The sequence below is a fragment of the Loxodonta africana genome, chromosome 14 (genome assembly GCF_030014295.1).
Source record: "Loxodonta africana isolate mLoxAfr1 chromosome 14, mLoxAfr1.hap2, whole genome shotgun sequence".
Lineage (NCBI taxonomy): Eukaryota > Metazoa > Chordata > Mammalia > Proboscidea > Elephantidae > Loxodonta > Loxodonta africana.
In genome coordinates, this window is record NC_087355.1 from 16,994,041 (window position 1) to 17,008,661 (window position 14,621).

The 14,621-nt window shown below is 35.5% G+C and overlaps 1 protein-coding gene across 5 annotated transcripts in view; it reads left to right on the forward strand.

Moving 5' to 3' along the window:
• Positions 1-14,621, forward strand: part of SGK3 (serum/glucocorticoid regulated kinase family member 3) — a 165,348-nt gene that overhangs the window by 117,123 nt on the left and 33,604 nt on the right. For all 5 annotated transcript variants that reach the window (XM_064267772.1, XM_064267775.1, XM_064267773.1 and 2 more), the window contains 3 exons: positions 4,517-4,604; positions 9,568-9,617; positions 13,720-13,777. In XM_064267772.1, the coding sequence (XP_064123842.1) occupies positions 4,517-4,604; positions 9,568-9,617; positions 13,720-13,777 (196 nt within the window). The remainder of the gene's footprint in view (positions 1-4,516; positions 4,605-9,567; positions 9,618-13,719; positions 13,778-14,621) is intronic.

The window sequence follows — 14,621 nt, forward strand, 5'->3', positions numbered from 1 at the left end:
GTCTTCCCATTCAAAGCCTCCAGCAGGGGGCATAAAAAAATAGGGACATTAAATTTGGGAGACTCCTTGAGCTCAGGCTTCTATGTCTGGTCTGTTCCTCAGCAAAGAGCCTTTTATTATTTGGGTCTTCTTATAAGGAAAAAAAATGTATTAATGTTATGTTTTAAATATTATGCCTTTCCGAAAGGGCTAGTTCTGTGCTGTCTTCGTAGACGTACCCTTCTGCCCTCTAGCTATTGTTGCGTGCACTTGCAGTTAATTTGAATTGGCATATTACTGGCTTGTTTGAAATAGAATTCATACATTCAGAGCCTGAATTTGTTCCTTTGACAGGCATGGAATAAGCATGCAATAAATGGTGGTGGTTGTGTTATTACTACTGGTATTTTGAACAATGTTACAGGTTACTCAGAATTTGAACAATGTTAAAGGTTACTCAGAACCTTTAACACTATATATTAAATAGTCAATATTCATTCTGGATCTAGAAGTGTGGTATTATAAAGATCTTGTATTTTGTTTTTAAATTTTAAAAGCACTTGATTATTTAAGTTGCCAGTTTTTTAAAATATTATGCATAAAATTCATAATTCTTAAATGTATATATAACTCAGTGAATTTTTACATACATGTGTACCCTGTAACTACCACCATTCCAGAGGACATTTCCAGCACCCCCAAAAAAATTAGTCAAGATTTTTTTAAAACCTAATTTTTACCTGACATTTTATTTTTAATAAAAGGTCACCATTTATATTTTCTGGGTCTAATCTGTTGTTAACAGAACTTTGTTAAATCTTCTGCTCTTCAAATGAACGTCAGACCGTTATAAAATAGTGCAGATTTAGGAGAGAAAGAAGAGAAGCCAATCAGCAAATGTATCTTGAACACCTACTGTGTGTCTGTTATTACTGTGTTAGGGAAATGCACCTTAAAAGTCGCTTTACTCCAGTTAAGCTAATTTTTAAATGACTTTATTAAAGTTGAATTAAAAACAGAAATAAAATATGTTAGGCTTTATCTAACCTCTGGATGAGAATGGGTTTTCTAAGTGCATTAGAAATGAATGATCTATCACAGAGTAAAACAGTGATAAATTTTACTAATAAAAACCTTTGAACTCCAAAAATCTTAAGTGAAAATGAAAATATAAAGAAAATTTCCCATGGTAATGGACAGTAGATAAATATACTTAACATGGAAAGAGCCCATACATATAGTATATACTTAAGACCGCCAAAGAAAAATAGACAATGAACATAAACCATTTATGAAAGAAGAGATGCAAATGGCTAATGAATTACCAGAGAAATGGAACACTTCCTTATCTATTTAAGAAACTCAAATAGAAGCAAAACTACAGTTGCTCATTTCTTTTTTTTTGGCAGTATAGCACATTTAGAAAATGCATAAATCATGGCTGTACAGCTCAATGAATTATGAGAAAGCGAACACACCTTAGTTGCTACCCCTAGGTCAACAAACAGAACATTACCAGCATCCTGTAACCCTTCCCATTCCATCTCTCAGCCTCTCTTCCTTCCTTCTTTCCAAAGGTAACTACGATCCTGAGTTTTAACAGCAAAGATCAGTTTGCCGTATTTTTTAAAATTTATATAACAATTTATACTGTATATATTTTCTGGTTATTTAGTTCAGCATTCTGAGATTCATCCGTGTTGTTGCATGTAGCTGTAATTTGTTCATTTTTCCTGCTACGTAATATTTCATTGTATGAATATATCAGAATTGATCCATTTTTTTTTCTGCTGGTGGACATTTGAGTTGTTTCCAGTTCCTGGCTGTTATGAATACCGTTGCTGTGAACCTGTCTTTTGGTGCACGTGTGCAAGCTTTTCAGATGTATCCTGGAGTAGAACTCTTAGGTCATAGGGTATATGTATATTTAACCTTAGCAGATAATGACAAATAGTTTTCCAAAGTGATTATACTAATTTATACTTGGTCAGTGTATGAGAGTTCCCATTGCTCCACATCCTCACCAGCACTTAGCAGTGTTAGCCTTTCGGTTTTAGCTATTCTCCTAAGTGGGCTGTGGTTTACTGTAGCTTTAATTTGCATTTCACTCATTACTAGTAAAGCTGAGTACCTTTTCTTTATAATACTATACTCTGCTTACCAAATTATCAGAGATGCTAATACTAATTGTAACACTGTTAACCAAGGCTGGAGAGAGTCTTTAGTATGTTCATATACTGCTAGGTGAGTATAAGTTGGTACAACCTCTCTGGAAATCAGTTTAACAAAATGTATTCATACTTGAAACCAAATAATGCATGCAGCCTTAAAATGGTTCATACTTGAGACCAATTTTATTTTTTAAAATCTATCTGGAAAAATCATAAATGCAGTTGTAGTATTATGCACAAGAATGTCAATTGCAGCATCATTTATACTAGTGAAAATTATATAGTGAAAAGTTGGAAGCGATCTGTATATCCTAAAGTGGAGGAATCACTGAGCAACTCAGTGCACCCATATTACACAGCATCATACTTCTATCGAGAGTAATTGTTCACAAAGTGAAAAACAGTAAGGTGAAATATTTGAAACATCAACCAAAATGAAACCCAGGGCCGTCGAGTCGACTCATAGCGACCCTATAGGACAGAGTAGAACTGCCCCCTAGAATTTCCAAGGAGTGCCTGGCGGATTCAAACTGCTGACCCTTTGGTTAGCAGCTGTAGCACTTAACCACTACACCACCAGGGTTTCCATTTGAAATATAAATTGTGCAGAGAAAAAGACTGAAATGAAATATTCCAAAATGTTAATAATGGTTACATCTGTGTGGTAAGATTGAAGATCCTTTTTCCTCCCTTAAAATTTTTTTTTTGTTATTGGTATAATATTCACATAACATAAAATTCACCATTTAAACGATTTTAATTGTATACTTAAAAAAAATTTTTTTTTAAAGTATACAATTCACTGGTTTTTAGTATATTCACAATGCTCTGCAACCATCATCACTGTCTAATTCCAGAATACTTCCATCACTCCAGAAACAAACCTCCTACCTCCTTTCTCCTCTCATGTCAACCACTTATCTACCTTCTGTCTCCTGTAGATTTGCCTGTTCTGGACGTTTCACGTAACTGGACCCATGCAATATCTGCATCCGTCTTCTTTAACTTAGCATAATGTTATAGCATGTATTAATGCTTCATTCCCTTTTATGGCTGAATAAGGCCCCATCATATACACATACCACATTCTATTTTTTCACTCATCAGTTGATGGACATTTGGGTTGTTTCTCCTTCTTGGCTGCTGTGAACATTCATGTATAAGTATTTGTTTGAACACCTGCTTTCATTTTTTTGGTGTGTACCTAGGAATGGAATTGACTTTTTGAGGAACTGACAAACTGGTTCCTATAGCCTCTGCACCATTTTACATTCCCATCGGCCCCTTCCCTTTTAAAAAATGCCTATTCATCTTCCTGCATCTCCTACAATGAATGTATATTACTTTGTCTTTAATTATTAAGAACAATTTGGAGGGCGAGGTACCTCAGGCATAGAGATTTAATCATTCCTCAGGGTTATCATTAGTCCATGCAAGACCCCTTTTTCATTTTAGTCCATTTTTTTCTCTTCATCTTTGATCTTCATACCCATTTATTTGTTCATTGTCACTGGGATACCCACTTTAATATGTTTGATATGTGTCCTTGAATATATGTTTATCTTTGGAAATTTTAGAAGAAATTGTGGAAAATTTAGCGTTTATACATAAATTGTACTATGCTATAGATCTCATTGTTTTTTCATCAAAATTACTGTTAAGATCTATCCGTGTTGCTGTATGTACCTCCAGTTCATTGTTTCTGAACTACTTGTATTTTCTGACAGGTGGTGACTGTAGTTTACTTACTTATCCCCATAGCAACAGATAACTGTTTTCCTTCCAGCTCACTACTGTAGAGAATGCTGCAGTGACCATCCTTATGCATGTCCTTCACTGGACTTGTACATAAGTTTTCCTAGGGTTTATCCCTAGAAATGGAATTTCTGGGTCCAGGGCAAATGTATATACAGTGTTGCCAAGTATTGTTAGATTGCTTTCTAGAAGAGTTGCCTCTACTCCATCCTCAACAGCAATACGTGAGGGTGTCTCTTTCCTCTTACTCTTTTGGTATCATCCATTTCTAATATTTGCCAGTTGATGGATATGAAATGGTATCTATTATTTCAGTGTGTATATCTCTGATTACTAGTGAAATTAAGCATCTTCATAAATTTACTTACCATTTGGGTTTCCCTTTCATTGAACACAGCTTGTTCATATCTTTTCACATTTGTTTGCTGGACTCCCTAACTTTTTTTTTAATGAATGTGCTACTTCTTTTATAATAATGAATATTAATGGGTTTTGTTTCGCTTTCTTTCTGTAGATGCTAATATAGTTATTTTTATTTTTGTTTTCATTTTAGAAGGAGAAAAACTGCAGAAATGCTTCGAAAGTCCTAACAAAGTTATTTTTGTTGTTAGTCCAGATGTTAGAGCATTCCTTCAAATGGACAGTCCAAAACATCAGTCAGATCCATCCGAAGACGAGGATGAAAGAAGTACTCAGAAGGTAGTAAAAGGGATGGTATTTTTTTAACAGCACAAAAAAAAGTAGTAGTAAAAAGTAAAGTATTTACCCACGTTACCATCACCCAGACCTAGTAATTATTAAAATGTTAGTAGTTTTTCCCCATATGTTTTGAAAAAGTATCTAATCTTTTTTCTTTTCTTAATTATACAGCATATGCAATTTTATATCCTTTCTTCCCTTTGCACCTTATTTTTTGGTCGTTGTGTAGTCTTAGTTATTGTCACCATACGTGAAATTATTGTTTTGAATTTTGGTCAGCAGGAAAGGCCTTTTCAGCTAGAATGTTATATACACCTTCCTCTGTATTGTCAGGTTTTGGTAGAGCAGTCCCTGCACGTGCATCTGCTGGCATGTTACATCATCAGTATGTGTCCCTAATAAAGCATAAAAAATGTCCTTGTTTTTTAAAGTAGATCATGATGCCTTAATAGCAAGTAAGTAAATATAATAAGCTAGTGTCCTACTGTGAAGATACTTTCAGCATTTACCTTAAAAAATAATGTGGGAAAGATAAATTATGACAGTTTGACTCAGTGAATTATTGTATAGCAATTAAAGTTATAATTCAAATGTTATGTACATATAATATCTTTGTAATTCATAATTGATTTTAACTGTTGTTAAGTGTAAGCATGAAAATCAGAAATGTTGGGATAATGGGTTATAGTACATTTCTATCTGTATAACATCTTTTAATTTTGTCATGGCTCTGTTTTTTAAAGATATTATCATAAATTGTGGAACATGTATTATGTCCCAGAGCAGAAATGAAAATAAATCACCCTCACTGTATTCGTAATTGTCATTTTTCAGCTACTTAATCTTGCAGACTTTCTTTTAAATAAAATCCTCATTTGGAAAATAGATTTTATTAGTTTTTTGCAACCACTAAAACCAAACCAAACCCAGTGCTGTCGAGTCGATTCCGACTCATAGTAATCCTATAGGACAGGGCAGAGCCGCCCCATAGTTTCCAAGGCGCGCCTGGCAGATTTGAACTGCCAACCCTTTGATTAGCAGCCGTAGCACTTAACCACTAGGCCACCAGGGTTTCCTTGCAACCACTAACCACTAAAAAAAAAAAAACCACTAGAAGGTAGTAATTTCCTTCTCTAATGCCTCAAGGGAATTCTCAGTGAAAGAACAGACTGAACTTCTGCATCTGTGACATGTTTGCTCCTGGGACAACATAAAAGGATATTTTTATTTTATATCTGCTCAGCTAGTCGAAAGAGAAACAAACTTGGAAAACATTTGTAACAAATAAGGCACAAGAAGGAATAACATCTGTAAAAAGCTCATTCAAGTGGATTTTTGAAAAGAGTAACACTTTAAGACCCCAGTAGATAAAAAAAGGACATGGAGAAATAATCTTAGTAAACAAATATATGTGAAAATGTTCAACTTTGTTGCTAATAAGAAACGAAAATTTTAAATGTGAGAGTTTTTTTTCCCTCCCAAATTAGCAAAAGTAGATAAAATACCTAAGGGCTGATAAGGGTAAAGATAAAAGGTATGGTGGACACCTGTGGGCATTACTCATATCACTTAGGAATTGATGCAAAGAAAATAATTCTTCACATGGAAAAACACAAAGGTGCTCATTTTAGCATTATTTATAATAATGAAAAATTAGGATCAAAGTAAATATTCATCAACCAGATAGTGTTTGTCCCTATATAGATTAAAATTATTAAAGTATTTTTAAAGATAGTATTTAATGTTTTTGACATACTATTAAGTAAAATCAGTATACAAAATTTTATATGCATATTTGCAGTGTGATTACAGCCAGTTTTTTAAAAGCTGTGCAAAGAATATTGGGAATTGCTATAAAATATTTGCAAATCCATTTGTTGGTAATATTAGGGATTAAAAAAAATTCTTCCTAATATTTTCCAACTGTAAGTATGTGCTTTTTTAATTGAAAGATTAAACTATATGAGACTATTTTAACAAAGAATATAATCATATAACCATGATTTTTCCATGTGTTGCTTGCTAATCAGGTACGAGTATAGGTGTAGGTCATTTAAAAAATGTCTTGCCTGGCTATAGGAGACAGCAGGCTGTTTTTGAAGAAAGAACCAAACTGAAATTCTGATTCTGGCTCCTGTTCTGCCACTTGTTAGAGCTGAGTTTTGTTTGTGTTTTTCCATTTCATCCATAAAATCTGGATCTTAGACTAGATCACTTGTTTTAAAATACTGACAAAAAGAATTTCTTCCAAAAAGGGAAAGAACCATACTTAATTTTATAGTTGTAACTACTAAGTATTCTTAAGTGGGTAACTAAAGGAAATTCTGAGCTAGAAAATATTTTACAGAGTGTCTAGACCTACCGCTTCATTTACAGAAACAAATAGAGGACAAGAGAAGTCAAGAAACTTATGATCTTAATTAGCGTTCATTCTGTTGTTTCTCGCTCTCAATTTACTGAATAGATGCAGTCTTTAAAAATAGTAGATACAGTGAAAAATTGTCTAGTTATGTATTCTAATGACCTTATTATTTTTAAAATGTGCACCATTGGGAAAATCATTGCCCAAAATAATAAAAAACATATTACATATTAACATAATTCAAGGGACAAGCAGCCGTTGTCTAATCCATGCTTTTATAATTCTCTTCCCTCCTCTATATAAGAAAAATTCATTGAATGGAGAATTGATTTGGTTCTCTGCACAGTTATTAAAAGAATAAGTGTGTTAAAATTACAACTTAGTTTGAATTATGTTGTCAGGTTCTATGGAACACTATAATATTTAAACATAAAAGACTACTGGTGTATTAAAATTAGGCCACAACAAAGCAAATCTCATTTAATGAACCGGAGTTTGTATACGTTTTTTTGTCTTGCGTTAGACCGTTGTGGTGCATTGTGGTTCTAGGATTGAAAATTATTACATGAAAATTTTTATTGATATCAGGTACAAATAAATTTAATTTGTAACTAAAAAGCTGGTGCTGAAGTTTTTTTTTTTTATAGTAAGAAACTTATTATACTTAGGAACTTTTGAAAAATGAGACTATTTGCCTTTTATTGTTAAAAATAGCTTGTATTCTGAAGATTGGATTGTCTGTACATTTCAAGTGAATTAAAGTAGAAATACATATTTCCATATGTCTTCAATAAGAAACTGCTTAGATAAAATTTTTTTGGTTCTCATAGACTTCAGGAGAAGTTTTTAAAGCTTTTATATATATAGCTTATATAAAATATAAGTATATAGGGCTATAGGAAAAGTATGCATATTTGAGACATCTGTAACTGATTCAGTTCTTTGAATGGATAAAGAATTTCAGAGTGAATTAATGTGAGGCGGAATTTATTTATCTTTGGCTTTAAAAAAATTTTTTTTTTTTTTATAAAAATTACACACACTGACAGGATCACTAGATCTTCTAGGATTGTGAGTTAAATTTCTAACTAATTATTAGTAAGCTAGAATCTTTTATTAATTAAATTGCCTTATGGCATTCTAGGTGAGTAAAGATTTGCTTTTAAATTAATACCAGGGATTAAATTTACAGTGTTAACTGTTGCAAAGAAAAAAGCCTGTCTAAAATCTGCCAACCAGCTTATAATGCTGCAATTATTTGCTCTAGAAATAAATTTGTTGTTGTTGTTAGGTGCTGTCAAGTCAGTTCTGACTCATAGTGACCCTATGCACAACAGAACAAAACCCTGCCCAGTCCTGCCCGTCCTTAGACAATCATTACTGTGTTTGAGCCCATTGTTGCAGCCACTGTGTCAGTCCATCTCTGTGAGGGCGTTCCTCTTTTTTGCCAGCCCTCTACCTTACCAAGCATGATGTCCTCCAGGTATTGGTTCCTCCTGATAACATGTCCAAAATATGTGAGACGAAGGAGGAGCACATTGGCTGTACTTCTTCCAAGATAGACTTGTTCGTTCTTCCGTGGCATATTCAATATTCTTCGCCAGCACCATAATTCAAAGGCATCAGTTCTTCTTTGGTCTTACTTATCATTGTCCAGCTTTTGTATACATATGAGGTGATTGAAAATACCATGGCTTGGGTGAGGCACACCTTAGTCCTCAAGGTGATGTCTTTGCTTTTCAGCACTTTAAAGAGATCTTTTGCAGCAGATTTGCCCAGTGCAGTATGTCGTTTGATTTCTTGACTGCTGCTTCTGTGGGCGTTGATTGTGGTTGCAAGCAAAATGAAACCCTTGACAACTTCATTATTTTCCCTGTTTATCATGATGTTGCTTATTGATCTGGTTGTAAGGATTTTTGTTTTGTTTATGTTGAGGTGTAATCCATACTGAAAAAAGTTTACCTACCATCCAATTGGAGTTCCAGGGCGATGCAGACAGTGAAGCACTTGACTACTAGCTGAAAGGCTGATGCTTTGAACCCTCCCAGAGGTGCCTCAGAAGATAGGCCTGGTGATCTGCCTCCAAAATGGGGTCACCATGATTCAGAATCAATTCGATGGCAACCAGCAGCAACCATCAGATTAAAACTGAAAATCCAGCATTTGCAGTCATCATCTATCTTTAATGAGCTGTTATTAGAAAATTTGAAAAATAGTTTTTGAGCCTGCTTTTAAAATGTAAAAATGATTGCTTTTAAATTGCAGTTTCAATATCCACCTCTTCCAAAGAACTATCCACAGTTAATATTATTCATTTGCCAACTTTGAGCTTGATTTCTCACTTACCTTATTCTTTAAAACTGCTCTCAAAATCTATGATAATAAAATTATTGTGTCTGTATTGATTACAAATAATATTGTTTCCAAATTAGACTGTAAGTTCACTAAGAATCAGGACTTTAGGCTTCTTTAACTTAGCAATACAACAAATATCTGTGGACAGTTATATATACATTATTTCAAAAACATTCATTGACTGATAATCTTTGAACCTCCAATGAGAATGTTATTGTTTTATTTTGTTTTTTCCCATCCAAACAGCTACACTCTACCTCACAGAACATCAACCTGGGACCATCTGGAAATCCTCAGTAAGTTTAATTTGTTTGAAATAATCCTTTAACTAAATGTTTGGAAGATATTTTTTGTGGGTGTGCTGATTTACATAATTATACCAATTTAACTAGAAACCTAAGAAATACAGTGGTAGTTGGGGTGAATATAGTACTCTCCTATGCTTGGCTGATCTTGCCCTAGCTTTTCATAGCTTTAGTAGAGCCCTGAGGAGTTTTTAGTCCACAAGTTGTTAATTGGGTTCAGCTATTTTTGCCATTGTTACTTTTCTCGGGTTGCGTGTGTATGTATAAAAATCAGTAGACCATATTTCCCAAAGGACCCTCAGTCCTGTGAGCTGCTCTTTGAAAAAAGCATCTGTGCAGGCTTAATTAATATTCTCCTGGTGCTCAGTGTTGCTGGTGTAGCGTAGTTGTTAGCCAGTTTGTTCCAGAGGAGGCATGATGGACATTAGCATATTAAAGGCTATCAAATTTTGTTTAACCGGTCTCTCCCATATTCCCATATTTATTTGACCACAGGGGAAATTTCTTTTTCTTTAACATTTTGAGGAATATAGTTTGAGAAATGCTGAAGACCAGCAATGGCAAATACACACTTCATCTTGAGTGTCAGCTCCAGCAGTTAATTAGAAGCGAATCCAAGGAAGGTCTCCAAGGATACTTCTTGGCTCAGTTTGAAGCAGTACCCTGACTGACTAGTGATGTTGACCATGGGTTGGAGGAAGAGTGTTGTTTTGCTCCTCCTTGCTTGTAATTGTCCTGACAGCCATGTTAGATTAATTCTAAAATATTCTTTTATCACAGGGCACCATGCTTCCATTGCCTTTTGTGTCTGCTTCAAGAGTTGAGTATAGGCAGACAGGAGAGGTAGTCCACGCACTGGGGCCTGAGACACTTCAGGGATGCTTCAACATTACAAGGTCAGGGAGGAGCCAGTAAAGGAGATTGAGAGAGTAGTCAATAAGACAGGAGAGAAACTAGGAATGCCGTGTCCTGAAGTCAGGAAGGAAGTGTTTCAAGGAGGAGAATGTAATCAACTGTGGTGAGGTTGCCGTAGGTCAAGTAGGGTGAAGACTGAGACTTGAGCACTGAATTTGGTAACGCAGTCATCGGTGACCTCTGTGAGCAGTTACAGTGGCGTAGTGAGCCCGGACAAGAGCCTGACATGAAAGGGTTCAGGAGAGAACTAAAGGAGAGGACAGCAGGTATAAACAGTGAGTTTAGACAACTTAATTGAGGAGTTTTGCTGCAAAGGAGAGCAAAGAAATGGGATGGTTACTGGCAGGGGAAGTTTGGTTTTACACCTTCTTTTCTGTCATTTACAGAGTGAGTTGGTCGGGCAGCACAGAACAGAAATTTGCTTTCAATTAGGGTTATCACCAGCGGGTAACAGTGAGGCCTAGAGTATGGCCTCAGGTAGCCTGTATACTCTGTTTGAGAGATTTCATGTTTTTTCACTGTTATATGTTTGTTTGTTTGTTTTAAAGCTATTTCAATATCTCAGCATATCATTAAAGAACAAAATAGTTTAAAGAGCAAGTTTTTTTAAGAAGAAAAGTATCTACTTTTGTATTTATCGCACTAATCTTTACCTAGCCCTGGTATTACTCTCATGTTTGAATTGAGTATTTCTTTCAATATGTGAATTGAAGGAAATTTCAAATCTAAGTGTATTCATTTCCCACTTCCTAGTACAAGTTAGGAATTTAGGTCATGTTGAAGGAAACAGTTCTTCTGGCTGCTTAAGCTCAACCTTCTGCCTCTGTGCACCTTTGACTATATACAGCCTATGCTGCTTTTACCTGATAGGTTGATAAAAATAAAAGGACGATCTTAGTATTCCTTCCGACTTTTCTACTTCTGGCTTTCCTACGTTACCATCTGTGGGAATAAGCACCAAGGTGTTTTGTCTTTAATATATGATAGGTGATGTACTATGTTTTACACAAATAGCACACGAGTTGTACGTTTTTTGCCAACTACGCGGCCCTGTCAGGCATTATTTTCCTAGGCGCACCATGCGCATTATATGTGTGGGTGCGTTATTTATGTGGGTACATCACTTGCAAAAAAAATACGGTATATGCAAAGCACAGTGATGACTTTTTCTCCACCAGAAATTTTTCTTAGCAACTTTTACTAGATGTCCTAGCTAGTAACTTCTTTTCAAAAGAATTTTTAGATACCGGGGAGTTCTTGGGAGTCTCTGGGTGGTACAGACCTGCTAACTGAAAGGTTGGTGGTTGAGTTCACCCGTAGGCCTCTTGGAAGAAAGACCTGCTAATCTGCTTCTGAAAAGTCATCCACTGAAAACCCTACAGAGTATGGTTCTACTCCCGTACACGTGGTGTTGGTGCGAGCCGGAATCAACTTGATGACAACGGGTTCTAGGTCGTCCTTGGAACGTATCACTAATTTACATAGTTATTCAATTTCCTGTATAATAATATTGGTGAAGTCACAGTTAATAACATTGGTTTAGATAGAAACAGTTGTTGGTATTAGTGCCGTCAGTTGATTCCGACTCATGGCGACCTCATGTGTGCAGAGTGGAAATGTTCCACAGGGTATTCAAGACTCTGACCTTTCAGAAACAGATTGCCAGGCCTTTCTTCCTAGACACCTCTAGGTGGGTCTTCTGAGGCACCTCTGGGTAGGTTTAAACTACCCTGGGTGGTGCAGATGGTTAAGAGCTCCACTACCAGCCTTTCATCTAGTAGTGTAGCGCTTAACCATTTGGCCCACCCAGCTGCCTAGATAGAATTTTAACATAATGTAGATAGAAACTACATTTTGTTGAAAATATATATGTTGTTGTTGTTAGAGGCCGTGGAGTCAGTTACAACTCAGCAACCCTGTATACAATAGAACGAAATACCACCCAGTCCTGCTGCATCCTCACAGTCTTTGGTAGGCTTGAGCCCGTTGTTGTAGCCACTGTGTCAATCCATTATCTCATTGAGGGTCTTCCTCTTTTTCACTTTCTACTTTACGAAGCGTGATGTTCTTCTCCAGGGACTGGTCCCTCCTGATAACATGTCCAAAGTATGTGAGACAAAGTTCACATATATATATATATATATATATATATACTTTTAAGTCACTCTTAAGCAGAATTTGTAGAGGTTTAAATAAAGTTATAAAATGTTTTATCTAATCAGAAAATATATATATGATTACTACTCGTTACTGCCTGTTTTATATTAAAGATGAGATACTACCAGTGGGAAAACGAGAGTTATCATGCTGAAGTGTTTTGTATTGAACGTTTTCTTATTCCAGTGAGGTACTATATTCCATAAAGTTTATGTTCTACATTGTAGTTTGATAAGTAGCATCTGGGATCTTAAAAGCTTGTGAGCGGCCATCTAAGATACAACTATTGGTCTCTATGCATCTGGAGCAAAAGAAAAAGGATGAAACCAAAGACTCAAAGAAGAAATCAGCCTACAGGACCAACTGCCTACACGAACCACAAGCCTCACCTATCTAGAGACCGGCAGACTAGATGGTGCCCGGTTACCACTACCAACCATTATGACAAGTGACCACAACAGATGGACACAGATAGAATGGGAGAAAATTATAGAATAAAACTCAAAATCTTAAAAAAAAGGCCAGACTTACTGGGCCAGCAGAGACCTGGGGAACCCCCGAGACTATCACCCTAAGATACCCTTTAAACTTGGAACTGAAACTGCACCCATAGCCACCTTCAGCTAAATAACTGATTGGCTCATAAAATTAACAATATTTCCTGTGAGTACTGTTCTTCTCTATTTTAAACAACAACAACAATCATCTATTTGAGACGAAATGGTCACCATTCGCCCTGGAGCAAAGATGAGAAGGTTAGGGGGTGCAAGGAAACAAAAATAATGGAAACAAAACAACAGAATGGGAACTAATGAGAATGTTGATACAGCGTGGAAAGTGTAACCAATATCACTGAACAATATGTGTACAAATTGTTAAATGAGAACCTAATTTGCTGTGTAAACTTTTACCAAAAACTCAATAAACTATTAAAAATAAATAAGGTACTAAGAAATGTTTAAAAGTTAACATCTTTCTAATTTCTATGAAGCTAATTTTTGTCATTGTTAATTTATTTCAGTGCCAAACCAACAGACTTTGATTTCTTAAAAGTTATTGGAAAAGGCAGCTTTGGCAAGGTAAGAGAGTTTTTATTTTTCCATTCAGTAAATAAGTACTTATGGAATACATGCTTTCTATAAGTGAGGCCACATATGCAGAATACAGAGTTAAGATACTTTGCCTACCAGAGTATTAAGGGAGATAAGACATCGACTCAAATTCTAAAATAAAATTCATTTATTCAACAAGTATTTATTGAGTACCAGCTATTTGGAAAGCACCTTATTGGTCCCTGAGTAGATAGTGTTGTGCAAAACTGGCATGATTACTACATCTGTGATGCTTACAGTCTAGTGGGGGAAATAGTCAATTAAAAATATACAGTCAAAAGAGAAATGAAGTCTTGATGCATGCCACGACATCATTATGCTGAGCAAAATAAGTCAGTCTCAAAAGGACAAATACGGTATGGTCTCACTTTTATGAAATAAGCAAATGTATAAAACCCACTGCCATCAAGTTGGTTTCAACTTATAGCGACACCATAGGGTTTCCAAGGTTGTAAATCTCTATGGAAGCAGACTGCCACATCTTTCTCCCATGGATCCCCTGATGGTTTCGAACTGCCAACCTTTTGGTTAGCAGTGGATTGCTTTAACCACTGCACCACCAGGGCTCAAATATATAGCAACCAGAAATTATTAACTCACCAGGGGTGGGAGAGAGAATGGGAGGGTACTTTTTGCTTAGAGGGCATTGAGTTTATGTTAATGGTGGTGGAATAATTTCCTTAAGTCATTACACAGCTTGAAGAATGTAATGAATGTTGCTGAATTATACATGTAGAAAATTGTTGAATTGGCATATATTTTGTTGTGTTTTACACACACTAAAATACACACACACAGAGATAAATAATTA